The sequence below is a fragment of the Phodopus roborovskii genome, unplaced genomic scaffold (assembly GCF_943737965.1).
Source record: "Phodopus roborovskii unplaced genomic scaffold, PHOROB, whole genome shotgun sequence".
NCBI classification, from domain to species: domain Eukaryota; kingdom Metazoa; phylum Chordata; class Mammalia; order Rodentia; family Cricetidae; genus Phodopus; species Phodopus roborovskii.
In genome coordinates this window covers 21,849,327-21,867,500 of record NW_026126588.1, presented here as the reverse complement: position 1 = coordinate 21,867,500, position 18,174 = coordinate 21,849,327, and the positions used below count along the sequence as shown (strand labels likewise).

The 18,174-nt window shown below is 47.2% G+C and overlaps 1 protein-coding gene across 1 annotated transcript in view; it reads right to left on the bottom strand.

The window, feature by feature from the left end:
• Positions 1-18,174, bottom strand: part of Npas2 (neuronal PAS domain protein 2) — a 110,351-nt gene that overhangs the window by 58,305 nt on the left and 33,872 nt on the right. The window contains exons 4-5 of the mRNA XM_051204395.1: positions 12,741-12,832; positions 4,931-5,020 (exon numbers count right to left, since the gene is read on the bottom strand). Coding sequence (XP_051060352.1) covers positions 4,931-5,020; positions 12,741-12,832 — 182 coding nt within the window. The remainder of the gene's footprint in view (positions 1-4,930; positions 5,021-12,740; positions 12,833-18,174) is intronic.

Sequence of the window (18,174 nt, the reverse complement as noted above, 5' to 3'; positions counted from 1 at the left end):
AGAGGTTTAAGACTGAAGTTATAGGAGGGCTTGAGTTGCCCACCAAATGTGAGTGCTAGGAATCAAACTTGGATCCCCTGGAAAAAGAGTATGTCCACTTAATCCCTGCTTCTCTATGCCCCACAGTCCAGGGGTCTAACTGACTTTCTGGGTCACAAAGTACCAGCTTTAAAATCTGCTTTTATGATCCCACTTATATAAAGATAAACAAAAGCAACATGGCTTGAGCATCTCTGTTCTGAAAGCCCAAAATCTGAAACTTTTTGATGTTATTGGGACTAAAAAAATAAAATTATTTTCTATGTATGGATATTTTGCCTGAATGTACGTCTGTGCACAGTAAGTGCGCAGTGCTCACCAAAGCCAGAAGAGGGCGCTGAATCCCCTGGAGCAGGAATCACAGATGGTTATGAGCTGTCTTGTGGGCGCTGGGAACTAAGCCCACGTTCTCTGGAAGAGCAGTCAATGCTCTTAACTACTGAGCCGTAGCTCTACCTCCAAATCTGAGAATTTCAGGAAAATTCTGCGCCACGAAATATTGTCTAATGCATGGAATGATTCAAAATATTCCCTAATACTTTCCTTGGGCTACAAATGTCAGGCGAAGCATAGACGTATTCTTTTGTTTGTTTGTTTAGATTCGGGTCCTGCCTCAAGATATTTCATTATGAAAATATAGAGGCATAACAAAATCTATGCAAAGCAGCAAAAAAAAAAAAACTTAAACGGGTAAGGGGAGGAATATCCCATATCAAAACACTCCTTGTTCCAAAAACATTTGGGGTATGAAATTCTTAACCTCTACTAAGTTACTGCTCAGCAAGCGGTTCAACATTAATAAATCTGTGAAGAAAACAGGCAGGCAGTTGCGGTGAAACTTAGGAAGACAGCAGAGGTAAGACCCGATGAGGAATAGCAGACGGGCCGGGCCCTCTGTGGTCGCAGATGCGCAGATGTGTTCTGGTTCTCAGCCTTGGTGATGGATGTTTTGCCTGCATGCTCTTGCTCACTTACTCATCAGTTTAAATTCTAGACCTGTGGTACCCCTCTCCCCGCCAACACACACTTGGGAGGCTTGGACTTGCAACTTCACATCACAGTCACGTGTGTTGGGCTCTCTGCCTTGGAGTCCTCCGATGACATGTTCTGGAGGTAGACATGTTTTCTGGAAAGTGGGGCTGCTGCAGCCTTGGCCTGGCTGCTATATTTTACAGCAATGCAAGCCAGAGGCTAGACTTTCCTCTTGTGTGACTGGCTGCCCTACTACTGCGAGCGTCATGGGAGCTTGCCCACATACTCATGATAATCACGTATGTAGTTCTCAATGGAGCCTTTACCTGCAGAACTAACTCATATGAACTTATTTTTCAGCCTATAGACTTCTTTAATCTTAGCTCATTTCTTTTGGGGGGTGGGATTGAGATATCAGCATGCTTGCCTTTCTTAGGTGTGTGCAGACAGTTGCTCCCACATTACAGGTCCATTGAGGAAGCTCTCATCTTTTTCATAAACACGGAGACACATGGTACCATACTCAGGGCTGGGGACATGATTTCTGTCTTCAGAGAGCACAATGACCCAGCGCTTCAGGCAAGCACTGCATTCGCAAGCAAACCAGAAAAAGGAACCAGGATGATAGCTCAAAAGAAAATAAAGAGTCCAAACAGGAAACCCAGATCATGCCTACTGTGGTTCTGCCATAGCCGGACTGTTTCCCAGTCCTTTGCATGCAGACTGTTTTATAGCATTTCTTGTGAAAGTCTGCCATCTCAGAAGAGCCCTTTAGCTGTGGGCTTCCAGAGATGTGTGCACGCACGCAAGCACGCGCACGCACACACGCACACACACACTTTCTGCTTTGATGTTCATTCTAGACACTGAGAAAGGCCAACTGTTGATGTTAACACCACTGGGGAAATTTTTTTTTTTTTAAATCTTAAAACCACTTTCTACTTTGGGTGTGTTTTTGCTGTTTGATTCTTTTTTTTTTTTTTTTTTTTGCTTCCTCTGCCAAAAGAATGATGCTTCATCAGGAAACCGCCGTCCGAGAAGAGAATCTATCGGGAGCACCATCACACGAAGATGAAGGGAACAGAGCCTTGATGCTCACTCATTTGTGGAAGAGCTCTGCTTGATTTTTCTCCATCATGCAGGACCCTCTCTCATCCCAGTCACCAAGGGGACTGTGAGATCAGGCCATGGCGTGCCAGCCTGTGCTAAGTGACTCAGCGGGGCTCAGCCGTTGGGAACACTCCTGACCCTTGTTCTGATTGTCCTTTTTCTCAGCGGCCCCCTTCCTTGTGGCATGACCACCTTCCAGTTCCTCACCACTCACCACAACCTGGGGAACTGGCACATTTTTTTCTGTTCTCTGGAAAGTTCTGGGTGATGCTTAATTAAGCTCCTGACTCTGGGGCCATTGTCTCAGTTCACGTCACAGCCACACCCCTGGCTGCCTGCCATACCGTGGGTCAGTTACTGGGCCCCTCTGCATTTCCATGTTGTCTCATTGGAGCAACTGTCATGGCATCACCGTGAGATTGGTAAGGAGAGCAAGAGACTGTTGCAAATGCTTTACAGATATTAACACTCAGGAGCTTGGCCTTGAACACGTGGACACACTCTAGTTGAAACCCTGAAGGGAAGTCAGCTTCACAGGGCTTCTGCAGATATTAAATACTCTATAGACAGGTCCTGGTCTCATGCAGAGTGAAATTGTGACCAGCCTGGGCTTGACAGAGCCGCACCTGCTCTGCCCGCACTGGCTGGGGCCCTGGGCTTCCTCGGCTGTAGGTTGGAAGCAATAGAGGAATGACTCCCGGAAGACACAGTTGACTGCTCATGGAGCCAGGGAAAGGCCTCCTCTCAAAAGCTCTTGTCCACCCCACTTGCGAAGGGAAGATCCCAGTGAAAGTCAGATAATGAGAGCTAACAGTAAATCAAAGCTAAACTTTCGGACTTCCCATTCCAGGGCTCAGCCTTGCTGTGTGTGCCAAGGGTGTGATTCTCTACAGATAGATGCATGACAAGCACACACAGGGGTCTGGAGCGACGGAGCAAGAGTTAAAGTCATCTCCGGCCCTCCCAGTTAGAACCCGATTTCTCAGGGTGGCCCTGCACGGCTCCGAAATTTCAAGTCAGGAAAATCACTAGGTTCCCTCTGCCGCACATAGCATCTGGGTCATCAGATAACCACGAAGGCATAAGGCAGTGGAGAGTAAGGAGAGTAACCCTGTTTACCCAAACAGCTCTGGGCTCTGGCCTTCCTTCCCAGCCAGAAAGCAGGTCACATTTGGCTGTTTTCGGCCAGGGCCCATCACCGTGCTGTCTTTGCCGCTCAAAGCAAATAGAAGCTCTCTCCAGAGAGCCACCTCATACCCTCCTCTTTGTCCAGCGACCCTCAGATAAGCCCCAAGAAGCCATGCTGAGGAAATGTCACCTCTGCATCTGTTACCACCCTCCTGACTGAGACAAAGATCAAGGTGTGTGTGTGTGTGTGTGTGTGTGTGTGTGTGTGCGTGCACTTCGCCATCCTTCAAGACCAGAAGGAACCTTTCCCAACAGTGGTTCCCAAAGAGACACCACCCCATGTGCCCATCCCATTCTGGCATCAGGGATCATACCTATAGTGCCAGGGGAAAGGTATCCAGATGCCTCTGATGCCAAGGGAAAGGTGCCCACCCAGAAAGGTCAAAATACCTTCCAGACCTAAGACTCAGGGACTGCAGAAAAATGCAAGTGACCGTTCTATGGGCAGACGAAATCATCTGCAAAAAAATAACGGGTTGGTTCTGAAGAACCGATAGGCCAGAACAATGTAGAAGAAACCCTGAGTTCCCATCAGAGTTGGGCTCATTTTCACAAGACAGACAGAAGCTGCCCATGGAGTAAGATCACACTGCCTCCTGGCCTGGAAGGGCAATGGAGAGGCGACCATAGCTTCCTAGTATCACGCTGGCCCGGGATTTCCTTCGGCTTAATTCAGGGCAAGCTCCTACCCTACTTGTCACATAAACTGGAGGCCTAACTTTCTGAGTGCAAGGGTTAGGGATTTGGTGACAGGCTCCGTCAGACTGGTCAGGACCAAGAGCAGAGGAGGTTTCGCCGTCCGTCACATGTGTCTCTCCTACAGGAGCTGACGTTTCAGGCCATAGTCTGGGGCAATCGATAACGGCAGGGCAAGAAATGGGAAGCTGGGAAAGGCCTGAGGTTTCCTCAAGGGTGGATCCTCTTTCAGTCGGGTGTGGATGTCTAAGTGACTTCATGTCGAGTTGTTATCAGGGAGCATCAGGGATTACAGAGAGGAGGGAGGAAGAGGGAACAGAGGGCCCTGCGGCCACCCCACACCCAAGCCTCTACCATCCATCCATCCATGGCTGCAGAGCTGCTCCATCCTGCGTACATGTGCAGTCCCTTCTCATTCACCAAGGCCCCCACAACCCTGGTCCGGCTGCGTCTCGCTAGAGTATTTCAATTCCCAGGAACCATTGCGGCTACTAAGGGCTCGGAGTGATTGGAGTTCCAAACTACTGGCAATCTCATACATGTATCCAGAGCTCCAAACCATGTCCTACATGAGCCGTCTGTCTCCCCTGCCTTAATCAGCTCTCAGTTGACCAGGGACATCTGCTGCCCTCTGAGTTCTGTTAACAGCACCAAGACACACTCATGGCAGTCCCCAAACCCGGGGCCGGATGAGATCACGGTTCCATGCCTGTTTCAGGCTGACACACACCTTCTCCCGTCCTCCAGCTATCCCAGGACCTCGGACTGGGCCTGGTTTGGTTCTGCAGAACATGGACACTCTTTAAAACTCTCCATGCACCTCCCTCTACCTGTACCACTTCTGCTCTGAGGTCTGAATTTTCCTGCTTCTCTAGGAAAAACATGAAAACGTGCACAGGCCAAGGCCATTGGAGCGGGAACTCACCGGTAGATGCCCAAGGAGAGGCGTGATACTGTCAGAAACATAGATAATGCTGCCATCTGTCGTCACCGCGATGATGAAGCCATCTAATGCCTGGGGAAGATGCAACAGTTGAAAGCCTCTTAGAGATGCTTTTACGGAGGAGCGTGACGCTGAAGCAGAAGATGCACTTTTGATGACACTGGCTTTGTTTCGCAGACCTCAGACCATTTCTGTGAATAACCTCCCAGCACTTCCCTGGTTCAGTTTGGTACACCGTTTGTTTAGCTCGGGCAAAGTGTCTGCAAAAGCTACTGAGGCTCAGTGAAAAAGTTGACCTATCGGTACCAAAAAAATGAAACTCAGCTATGGAAACTGCTTAAGCAGGTTTCGTGGCAGGCACACCGCCGAGCTGAATCAGAAATGCGATCGTTACCGCTAAGAGTCATCGGCAACATGCGGCCCTGCCCCCAAGATCACCGTGAGCTTAGGAGTAAATAAGTTTTTACTGCAAGGCGTATAGAGAATGAGCAAGGTATAGAGACAGAGATACCTTACAAACAGAAACGTGTGCTTGTGGGCCAAAGCGGGAAGCAGAGGAATCACCCAGTGTGTTAAGGCCTGAGTGGGCTTGTGCTGTTGACGTGGGCCCACCATGTCAAGGCACTCAGTGCCTTAGGCTGATGGGAAAACGGCAAGACCTTCCTTTCCACATTTCCGGTCCAGATACTATGTGTAGAAAATAAACACAGTTGCCCCAACCTCCACCCTCAGCAGATGTCTACGGCTTAAAGACTGTCCCCCACCAGAGACTGCTCTTACCAAGAATAAATAGCCAAAGCTACCTTTTTGTTCAGCTCTGTGCAATTACCCTGCCTCCCTGTTCACCTCTGGGGTGCTGCGGCTTCTCCATCAGAGAGGCCGGTCCGCCTCGCCCGTTTTTCTGTCCACCTGTCTCTCTCCGTGTGTCTTTTCTTCCTTCTCTTGCTAACCCAGTCAAGCCCACCCCTGCAGCCACGCTGGATGTGGCAGGCCCTCCGTCTGCAACCACGGCCACAGAAGCAGCTACAGGAGAGACTGTCTACATGACAGCATTGTGCTGGCATTAGGCAGTAATCCTTGCACTTGGGAGGCTGAGGCAGGAAGACAGTGGAACTTGATTTTAATCCCTACCGACTCCAAAAGCAGGTTTTGCTTCGTTCCACCAGGCTGGGTGGGAGTGGGGGCTTTGTAACTAAGTCATCCAGACACAAGTGTTTCTGAATATCTAAAAGCCGCAGGTATGTGAAAGCGTCCATACGGTCTGCTAGGCGCCCTGCTTCCGCTACGAGAAAATAAACATGGGCCATGCTTTTTCACAGGGTAGAGTCTCTTGAGGTTTAGTTTTTCAGATTTATTGAAATTTGACTGTGCATGCTTATAAAATTTCTATAACCACACCACTCAAAGCGGATTTCTAATCTCAGGCCGAAGATTCGGCAAAGATGGGGTCTCTCTGGCGACTGGCTGGGGGCCGGGGAGCCTGGTGAGAGACAGAGCAGTTGAAAACAAGGTCCAATATGTCTTTGGGGGGAACGATACATAGGCTCAGATGGATGTCCACAGGAAGCCGGCCACTGCTGTCTTTGAAATACCGTCTTCTCCAAATCTGGGAACTTTTCTGTTTAGGGGGAGGGGCTGAAACGTTCGCTTAGAAGGGTTTGGAAACATTCTGGATGCCCTTTTCTAGATCCTCCCAGGGTGCTGCTGAGAACCTACCCCCACACAAGGGTATTGGTTCTGCGAAGTCAGGAGGGTATGGGTGTGTGTGTGGGGGGGGGGTCGAGCGGCAGAACAGGGCACTGATTGGATACGTGGCTTGTGTTTTTCCTTGCAGTTTCCAGCACTTTTTCTTTAGTGTAAGTATGATGTGCCATGGGGATTTTCTTTTCTGGTCTTTTTATTTGGTGCTCTGTGCCCTTCTTTCATCTATATGGATGTGTTGTTTCTTAGTTTTCTATGATCTTGTTGGAGATCTGGCCTATCATTGACTTCTCCCTTATCTATGCCAGTAACTCAAAGCTTTGGTTTTTCATGGTGTCCTACAATTCCTGTGTGTTCCTTGTCCCGTGCTTGACTCCCCCTCCCCCCAGAGAATCTTGGCTTTTGTGCTATAATTCTGCTGTCCTCAGGTTCTGATAACCCATCTTCTCTTTGACCGGGTCTCCTTGTAGGCTTTCCCACGAGTTTCTTACTGAGTTGCCGAGTTTTTCAGTTCTGTCTTCCTTTCAGCTTTAGTTCTCTTCCATGTTTCCCTTTATTGAATTCCGTCTTAAAATCCTGGAACGTCTCCATAGCTCCGTTCAGCCTTGAGTCCGTGTCGCCTTGGGCATCTCTCCAGTTATTCTAAGTTTATGGAATCGTTTTTCTGTGTGTCTTTAAACTCCTTGCATTCTCCGCTGAAGTTTATGACTGTCCCTTTATGTTCTCTGTCATTCCCTGAGAAGTAACATTCAGGTAATTCCTATTGGGGGACATTCCGTGGGACTGGTGGATTTGGGGTTGTGCCCCCTATCTTGGTATGTCTGCATTTTGGAATGAGACCCACACATGCTAATTTATTCTGTCGGTTGCAGGTGGCATGTGGCCATAGCAGGCTGTGTCTGAGGGTTAGACGTGGGGCAGGGGGGTATGAAATCAGGTGGACACAGGGGGCTGGGCTAGCACGCAGGATGTGAGTGAGTCGTGTGACCACATCTTCAACTCCTCATTTGTTTCCTTGATGTGCTGAGTAGGGTGAGACAGGATCTTAATTTTAACTTATGTTTCCTGATGGCTAAGGTTGTTGAAGGCCTCAACAAACATATATTGACCAGAAGTTATGTTTCTTCTTTTGAAAACTGCCTTTTGCATTCAATGGCCCATTTTATCGATGGGATTATTATTATTCATTATTATTATTTATTTTTTGGTGTTTGGTTTTTGTGGTTCTTTATATATTCTATGTATTAACCCCCTGTCTGCGGGATAGCTGGTGCAAGACTTCCCCCTCCCCTTCCCCCCCCATGCTGTAGGTTGTCTGTTCACTTTGCTGACAGTTTCTTTGGTTGTGCAGAAGCTGTTTAATTTCATGCTGTCTCATTTGTCAATTCTCCAGGTTTTTCGTTTTTTTGAGGGTGTTTTCACGAGTTCTTGCCTCTGCCTCTACTGCGACACCTACCCTCCAACAGTTTCAGCAACTCCAGGCCCCTTGGTCCTGAGTTGATTTTTGTAAAGCACATCTCTTAAAGAAACCTCATCCTTTGGGATCACATCAATGGGTCTCTACCTTGGGGTATCCGGCAATGTCTGTGGCTATTTGGGGTCATTGTTACTGGAGTGTGACAGCGGTATCTAGTGAGTAGAGGTAGGAGTTGACGCAAAGTATCATATAATACACAGGACGTCAGAGAATGACCAACTGCAAAATGCCAGTCATGCTGAGGCCGAGGAACTCTGGTTTAGACTTGTGAGTTATGGCGAAAAAAAAAATAAAAGCTTTGTAACTTTACCTGCCCCACCCCCTCAATTATTCTCATAAACTGTTTCTCTTTTAGAATCTAAATTTTTTTGTCAATGCAAGCTCAACTCAGTGGTTTCTTTTGGGTAGTACTTTGAGGCAAGCTCCACCCACGGGTACCATGGAATATTTGATGTGTGTGTAGATGGTATAATATTTAACTCAGGCTAGAGGCATCCATCTGACTTTAAAGCTTTTGCCATCTATGGTGAAGACAATTAAAAGCCCCCTCCATCTACCTTTTGTGGTCCACAACACTGTTGTTCTTAAGGCACCCTGCAGCACAGCTATAACACCCCAGAACTTCTTGTTTCCAGCTGTCTGTAAATCAGAGCCTGTGAGCCTTGTGTCACCCCACGCCCCTCCCCTCCCCAGCCTGTGGTAACCCCCATTTCCCCCCAGGTCCTCTGCAGCCGTCCTGCCGGTGAATGTTTCTAAGGCGCGGAGGCATTCTCGATGGTATCAGCTGGACCTTTCTGGAAACAGAAGGGAAGGCTGGAGAAAATAGCTGAATGAGCCATTTTTTTTCTGCTTATGTTTGTACAGTGACCCTACGTCATCCCTGAGTCTGTCCATCACGTCGGCATTACAAAGCCGGAGGTACTCACAGGTGCGAGAGGACCTTCATCGGCTCCCTGGCGTTATTCACAAAGTGTATTAACTCCCGCATTGAGTCTCTGTGTGAACAATGATTGCCATTTGCCACGGCTCTGGAAATCCCACAGCAACGCTATGTGTGACGGCAGAGCTGCAATGTGGCCCTATCCATGGGAGGGGCCTCCCATGGATGCCAGAGGGTTACCCTTGCTGCATATTGCAGAGACGTGAAGCCTCCCTCACCTACAGACCAATTTCAGTGGAATGTTCTTTGCATCCTCTGGGGCGGTGCATGGGTTAAGAGAAAAGATTGCTGGAGCTTTCCTGGGAAACAGCAGAAAGACCTTGACTTTCCCCAACCACAGCCAGCAAGAACTTTCTCTCCTTTGCAGGCTCCAGAGGTGTCTCAGCAGCTGAAGTGCGTATTCTTGCTGAAGATTTGGGCTTGGTCCCCAGCATCCAGGTGGTGGCTTACAACTGTCTGTAACTCCAGTTCTAAGGTATCCAATGCCCCTTTTTGACCTCTGTGGACGCCAAGCACCCATGCTTTGCCTAGACACACATGCAGGCAAGAACACCTATGCACATAAAAATAAAAGAAATACATGCAAAGGGAAAAAAAAGGAAGGAAAAAAGGAAAAGAGAAAAAAGGAAGTTTCCCTCTTTTCGAGTCATTTCTCCAAGTGCTTTGTCCAGTCTTCCTGGGCTTACATTCTCCCCGAGAGAGAGGCTGGGCTGTAACTGGGCTGTTTTGTTCATTTGTACTTCACACTCGTGTGAGTCCTGAAATCGGTTCTGGGCCCCTTTGGCAGATGGTAGGAAGAAAGAAAGATCCATGTCCGGAGGCATTAGAGATTTCCTAGGGCATATGTGTTCCCAGTCAGTTGCGTCCTCAGGGAAATAAAAGGAATCTCCTGGCTACAAAGACCAGAAGCCTAGGAGGGCCTGGTCCCCGAGAGAGGAGAATGTGCAGGGGGATATGCGACAAACACTCGGAATAAGTTGCACCTTTGAAACTCACGAGTAACCTGAGGGGGCACATTGGAGGATTTGGACCACAGGGGAGGAGTAACCAGATGGTTCTGCTGGGTCAGCCCCAGATCTGTGTCTACTGAAGGGCAACAGGTTGGAAGAGAAGCTCAGCATAGCGAGATACCAGCAGTAGGCAGTAGACATCCAGCTCAGAGTTGTCTTCCATGAACCAGGGCTGGGTGGTCAGGTGTGATTTCAGATCCAAGCCACGTATTTAGTCTTCCGGTCTAGCTGCATCAAGGACTCTACTCTGGGAGCAGCTGCATACGTAGGGGCATTAATTAAGATGAGCCACCTTAATTTAAAATCTTTTTCTAGAAAAGCTAGTCCTGATTGCTAGGTCTTTGTTCCAGACATGCATTTATCCAAAGTTTTAAAACTTCACAGAAGCTTTGTTCTGTGAAATGCTTTGGATACTTTGAAACTCACTGGATAAAACAAAAATGTTGAGTTAACAGGCTCTTAAAAAGTGGCTGATTCCAGAGGGCTATATGTTTTTAACTCCTCTTCCGAAGGAACTAAAAGATAAATCAATGCCTGCAAAGCAGCATAATGGTGCATCGAATTAACATTCTATTTCACAGGCTGCTTTAAATTTAACATACTTAAAATACATTGCTTCAGCAGAAAGTTCTGTATTTCCTTTAAATATAGTTCCCATGTAGAGTTAAGTAGCTTTCATTTGCTGCAAATGTTCATTAATGCATTTATGTTTCATAATATTTAGACATCTTTATTCTGGCATTTTCTTATTCTAGTACTTTCTGTTTTCCGCATAGCTAATCTATGGAAATTGAAGTTTACATCAGTGCTACATAGGCACAGAGAGGAGCTATAGACAGACTTATCCCCTGAAGCCTCAGCCAGGAGCCATTTGCGGTCATGCAGCCATGAACTTCCCTTGGCTGGGCTGTTCTGTCCCAGGTCTCAGCCATGTCTCCTCTGACTCTGTTCATCATTATGGCTGTATGCATGCACCTCCAGAAAACTCCCCAAGTCAGAAGCCAGAGTTTCTGCCAGTGCTTTGTGGAGACCGGTCTGTCCAGAGAACTTTCACCCACGGGTAAAATTTCAAGGGCACGGTTAGAGGTTATTAGCTCAGTTTCTGCCCCCACTCCCCAAAGTTGGTCCTCCGGGGAACACAGTAACCAGAGGAAGGAGCATGGGCATCTCGTAAAAGAAGGGCATGGGTTGGGTGGGAGGCACAGGTCACCATGACTGACACCCACATAATGTTAATGTACCATGAGCTCAGGCTTAAAGCGTAACTTTAAAAGACTTACTTCCAAATGTGTGTCCACTAAGGAAAAATTACAACCTGTGCACCCCGAAGAGAGGCTTCTGTCTGTCATGGTGTTCTTCCCTTCTTCCCCCTTCTGCCTACTTCCGCCACTCACTCCCGGTCCATGACCTATGCCTCTTCTTTGGGGACCACACGTAGGGCCTGACCTACAGTCACCGAGGGAGCAGACAGCATTCCACCATATCCAGTTTGGGGATTTTTGCTGAGGTGGCCCAGCACAGTAGCCAAAGCATAAACAACAGCAGGCAGAGTCACAAGCCAGTATCTGTTCCAAGCTTATTTCCAAGGCCGTGAGAAGCTGTGTTTGGGTATGGAAGCTAAAGGAATAAGCAGCTGCATTTTAATTTCTATCTCACTAAGCTCTTTAACCTATTAAATTTGAATGTATATGAATGTCTGTGTGCTATTGTACATGCATGTGCAAGCACATGTGTGAAAGTGTATGTGCATGTGAGTATATGTATGTCAGTACATGCGCATGGTACATATGCATATATGTGTAAGTGCATTATACATGTGCGAGTGCATTGCATATGTGTGTATGTGCATGCATATATGTGCGAGTGTATGTGTACATGTGTGAGTGCATGTGCATATGTATGTGAACGCATGCATACATGTGTGAGCGCACATGTACATGTGAGTGAGTGTATGCATACATGTATGAGTGTATGTGAACTAGTGTGTGAGGGCACTTGCATGTGTGTGAGTACATATGCCTGTATGTGAATGCATGCATACATGTGTGTACACATGTGTGTGAATTCATGCATACATGTGTGAGTGCATGTGAATATGTGTGTGAGTGCATGTGCACATGTATGTGAATGCACATGCATGCCAGAAATCTGCCTTGGAAGTTATCCTTCAGGAGTCAAACACTTTGACTGTTTTTGTTTGACACAGGGCTTCTCTTTTGTTCTGGAAGTCACCATGCAGACCAGGCTGACTGGCTAGGCCTATCTCCACCTCACAAGCACTGGAATTATAAATATGTGTCAAGTTTCTAAGATGTAAGTTCTGAGGACCAAAATCAGGTCCTCATGACTGTGAGGAAAACACTTTACTGACTGAGCTATTCCCTTACATTTTGTTTGTTTTGTTATGGTGGTGGCTACTGCTACTGTCTTCAGACAAGGCCCAGTGTATGTGCGTGTGTCTCAAACTTGCTAAGCAACAGAGCATGGCCTTGAACTTCTGATTCTTCAGCCTTCGCCTCTAGAGTGCTGAGATTAAAGGCTTGGGCCACCATGCTTGGCTTCTTGTGGTGCTGGTGATCTGAACCCAGGCCTTGTGTGGTCTGAGTACATTCATTTCTCGCTGCATTCCAAGATTTGTTAAGCTAACTTGAAAGTGCCCTTTACCTCCAACATCAGCTGGGTGAATTCTTCATTGCTGAGGAATGAAGGCTTCCAGTCCTGCTGAACGTCACAGATTTCTGTTTGGGCTGAGACTTCTAAAAAAAAAAAAAAAAAAAAAAAAAATCAAAAAAGAGAAACATACATAAATCTTCAAATTCAAGGCACTTCAAATGTGGAATTAATAAATGCACACATGTCTCGTCTGTGTTATTTTGTGTAAATCTTTATTTAAAGAAAGCATTGGACATAAGTTAGCCTTGACTTCCAAACTCAGAGGACTGCGGATACAATGGGCTGAAAACATTTTGATGTTGTCACAGCCTTTAATGACGGCGTGGAGAAGAGAACGTCCCGTCATGAGCACAGGTAGAGCCAGAGAGCCTGCCACTGCTGTGACCTTCACTCTCTGAAGTCTTAAGCAGCTAGGATTAGGCAGTTGGCACCCTCAAGCGGAGGAGCAAAGACGGACACGATGGTATCTCGCCAAGTTACTCAGGCAAAGCAGAAACACTCCTGAAATCTAGGGCTGACAAAAATTCCGAGGGCTGGCCGTAGAGCTCACAGATAGAGCGTGTGCTTGCTTCCCGTGTGTGGCTCTGGGTTCTATTCCCCGCACTTCAAAAAGAACCTTGCAAAGACACCGCAGGCTTGCGGTAAATAAGCCCATATATCACGTAGGACAGGGCTCGTTTCTCGCCCTCTCCGTCATTACTGAGCAACAACTTGTTAAACAGACTTGTTATTCCACTGTCTCTGTGGTACAGGCCTCACATGCTAGGGAGGTGCTTAGCTCACAGCTCCTAGCCTTAGCACACAGAGATGCTGTCAAGACCTGGTTTTTACTTTTCTTAAAACTTTGTTGTTGTTGTTTTTGTTGGTCTATATCTATTCTACGTCATGGTGTGAACTGACTGACACGGTTCACACTTGTCAGTTGGATACTCACAGGTCCGTGCAGGGCTCCTTGAATATCCTAGCTGTTTTTTTTTTGGTACTTAAATTTTTGTTCTATTGTTAAATCACCTCAATATTGCCGCAGACGCAACAGCACATCTATTTCTCCTCATTTATCTTGAACCAACATTTTCCCCACTTACATTAAGAACGATGTAAGAACACGCCACTTACACCTCGGGGAATGAAACGGGCCTGTTGAGCAACCTCGTGCAGAAAGCAAATTGTTCAGACAGAGGATCTGCCCATTATACACGGGAGAGATTTCAAGTGCTAAGCATCAAACCCAGGACCTCATACATGCCAGGCAATACTGCCAATGAGCAACGCCCAACAGCCGCATGCAATCTCTCTTCCATGGGGAGGGAGTGGATCCTCTGTCTGACTGAGTCTAAGTTGATTCAGCAGTTACTCATGAGGTAAAAGGATGTGGACAGTGCCCTGACTCATTCCGCCCATCACCAGTGTCCCTGTGAGAATCAGGCTTTCCCGGAGGGATGACGTTTTCCTTCCTTCTAAAGAACACTTTGCTGTTGTCGCCAGACAAAATTGGGCGGCCCATCATTTGTTGCTGTCTTAGTTTGGGTTCCTGTTGCTGCAATGAAACACCATGGCCAAAAAGCAAATTGGGGGAAGATAGGGTTTGTTTGGCTCACACTTCTGTATTACTGTCTGTCCATCACCAAAGGAAGCCAAGACAGGTACTCAAGCTGGGCAGGCACCTGGAGGCAGGAGCCGATGCGGAGGCCATGGAGGGTGCTGCTTACTGATTTGCTCCCCATGGCTTGCTCAGCCTGCTTCCTTACAGAACCCAGGACCAGCAGCCCAGGGAGAGCATCACCCACTATGGGCTGAACCCTCCCCATCAATCACTAATTAAGAAAACGCCTAGAGTCAGATCTTACAGAGGTGTTTTCTCAATTGAGGCTCCCTCCTCTCAGATGACTCGAGCTTGTGCAGGTTGACACAAGACTAACGAGCACAGTGGCCTTAAAAGCTGCAGGAGAACTTCAAAGATATTTTTGGTGACAGCACAGGATGAGATCTGGAAGAGACCACATCAGCTATGAGGCCATCCATCACATCCATGGCCACAAGGGCTGCCTCACGGTGCCAGGCCCCATGATACACACAGCGAACTGCATTCTGGGAAGCAGAGAGAGCTGCCACACACAGCTAGGCCAGAGCTCATCTTGAGGGTGTCAAGCTGATGCAATTGAGAGAGAGGGCAGAACTCCCAGGGCTTGATACAAATCATCGCTGTAGCCTAAACCCTCAGAAAAGGCATGGGTATCTTAAAGCATTAAGCCTCCTCTCTTTTCTCCTCGTCTGAAAAACTTTTGCAGTCAGGAAGATCAAACTGCAGAGCGTTTGCCCAGAGAGGGGGTCTTTCATTTACATAGAGGTCCATTGCGAAGGGAAATTAAAGTCCTCGCTCCATGGGCATTTGATGTGACTGCTGCCGTAAGTTACAGGCGGAAGGCAGGGTGAGCAAAGACATAAGGTCCAAGTGCTCCCTGTAGGTAGAAATCTCCCTCGGACAGGGTAGTAGCCACTCACTCTGGAAGCTGGATCTCTGCTACATTTTCTAGATATCGTGGAGTACATGTAGCCCAAAGATAACACTGTTCAGGCATGCCAGCAGCAACTAGAAGGTGAACATTCTACAACTGTGAGTTACAACAGAGGAGAATTGGGGGTGGTGGTGGGTGGCTGTTAATCATAATATTTCCAAGCCCTCCAGTGGTTTCCAAGGTATTTTTACATCTTCTGCTGTGGGTCCACCTCCGCCCACAGAGGCAGACGTTAAGGGCTGGGAATTGATGTTGGTGCAAAAGTATACTTGGTTGGCTTCCTATACAGGAAGATGATAACATCCAGGCCAGCCTGGGCTGTGGAATACCACTTCAGATAGGAACAGTCAAGGACATCCACTATCCCTTGCCACTTATAAAATGTAGGGGCTTATGTCTTACAAGAGATACTTTTGACACAAAGGCTCACTGCAAGAATGTGGGGTCGTATTTTCATTTTGATTTGGATTGCTGCAGAAAGAATGCATGAATATTCCAGAACCAAGATTTGCCTCCCAAGCTGAGAAAATGGGGATACTTGAAGGATTTCTGAAGAAGGAGCTAAATAATTATAACTATAACGTGCACTTAATCATTTTTCTCTAATTTTACCTGTAGTTACAACACATACTTCTTCACCTTGCCTACACATTCCATGACATGGGGGGGGGGACTTTAAAAAATACTGATATCACCGGGCTAGAGATGGCAATATCTAATCTTCCAGAGGACCCAGGTTCAATTCCCAACCCTTATATGGCAACTCACAGATATGTGTAACAGCATACATGTACACTGACATACATACATACTGACAAACAGCTGTACACATAAAATAAAAAGTTAAAAAGTAACACTGATGTCAGCCTTACAGGTCTACAGGTAAAGGCTCTCTATTTCCCAAATAAGAGGTCTCAGTCTGGAGCTTTACCTGTTTCTGTGGTAAATACTTTTACAGTGGCTGACTTCAAGTTACCAACATGCTTGCCACAATAAAAAAAAACAAAACAACAATAATAGACTTCTTGAAAAGTTAGTGATCTTGGGGCTGAATAGTTTCATGTCAACTTGACAAAAGCAAAATCATCTGAGAGGAGGGAGCCTCAAATAAGAAAATTCCTCCCTAAGATTGGGTTACAGGTAAGTCTATCAGGCATTTTCTTAACTAGTGATTCATGGGGGAGGGTCCAGCCCAGGGTAGACGGGGCCATCCTTGGGCTGGCAGTCCTGGATTTTATAAGAAAGCAGCAGGTTGAGCAAGCTATGAGGAGCAAGCCAGTGAGCAGCACCCTCCATGGCCTCTGCATCAGCTCTTGCCTCCGGGCTCCTGCTTTGAGTTCCCGTCCTGACCTCCTTGAGGGATGAACAGTGATCTAAAAGTATAGGCCAAACCCTTTTTCAGTCATGGTGCTTCATTGCAGCAACAGAGACCTTAAATAAGGCATTTGCTAGGGTGCTTGCCTTGCAAGCACAAGTACCCGAGTTTTATCTTCAGAATTCACAGAAACATTTGGGCATGGTAATATGTACGTGTGAGCCCAGCCCTGAGTCAGGACCCGCACGCACAGGCAGATTCCCAGGGCTTGCTGATCAGGCTTCCTGGTTTACTTGGCAAGTTCCAGACCAGTGAGGGACCCGGTCTCCAAAAGGTGGAAAACACTGAACAATGAGACTCAAGGCTGTCCTATGGCATGTATGTGATACACACAGGCATGCACACACGTGTGCAGCTGTGACAGACGATTCAACAGGGGCCCCAGGACTCAGACCTGTAGAGCACTGTAGAAGGTGACCTAAGAACGGGACTTTGTAAGACGGGCTGCTGGGTTTAACGTCCATGTCTCCCGGCTGTCTGACTTGGAAGTTAACCTCTTACTCTTCATTGACTTCTTCTACGCCGTGAGACTTTCAGAGACGCACTGTTGTGAAGTCTAGAGGCTCTGAAGGGAAGCACGGCTCGCTTTCTGAGAACTCTGCACTAATGCGGAAAGGAAGACTCTGTTCCATTGCTGCCTGTGGACGTCACGTGTACTTGGAAGACACTCGAAGTGGCTGTGTTGGCTTTTTGCCTTGAGCCACAGTTTGGTGTGAGCACCCTACTTCTGTGCGTCAATTTGCTGTGGATTTCCCTTCTTCTGAATGGGGGGGGGATCTCAGAAACACACACGTGTGACTCTGTATAACCCTGACTGCAGGAGGCCTGAGAGGCTCTCCTGGTGTTGGGAAGGGATACTGCTCCTGGTCTCGCCCTTCTGGGGTTCGGGTTAGAGAATCAGGGAACTCCAAAGTGGACAGAGAGCATGGTAAATGTCACAGTGATGAACTTGATTCCAGCTGTCCTATTTAACAGCTGCCCTGATTCTCTGTGGTACTGACCTAGTTCAAGTAATTTGCACAAAAAAAAAAAAAAAAAATCTTGGCAATCAAACCAACCTGCTATTTCACTCGGCTAAAATATTACTCAGGAAATAGAAACACTCTGATTAAATTATCAGGGCCGATAGCTGTTGCCATTCTGCTTGTGTGGTCTTCCCCATGGCTTTCAACAAAAGTAATTAACATGTTCTTCACTCTCTCTTACAGCATCTCCGAGATAAAGGGCAGCTTGCCATTGCTGGCATGATGTTAACAGGTATATTCAACTCTCAAAGAGATGATGAAAAATAACATGTATAAGGACAATTTCCCGTGACCCAGCGCTGTTCTCTGCCATGATTCCAACTTGTCTAAGAAATGCACAGAGAAAAACAGGGTTTGACGAAGCTCTGAATTGCAATTCCGCCCTCAGTGATTTGGACTTTCCAGATTTTATTGTGTTTGGCGTCGCAGGCAGAAAGATTTCTGCTGTCCTGGTTTATGGGTGGCTCCCGAGTCCTCTCAATTGTCCTCTGACGTTTTACTGACTTAGT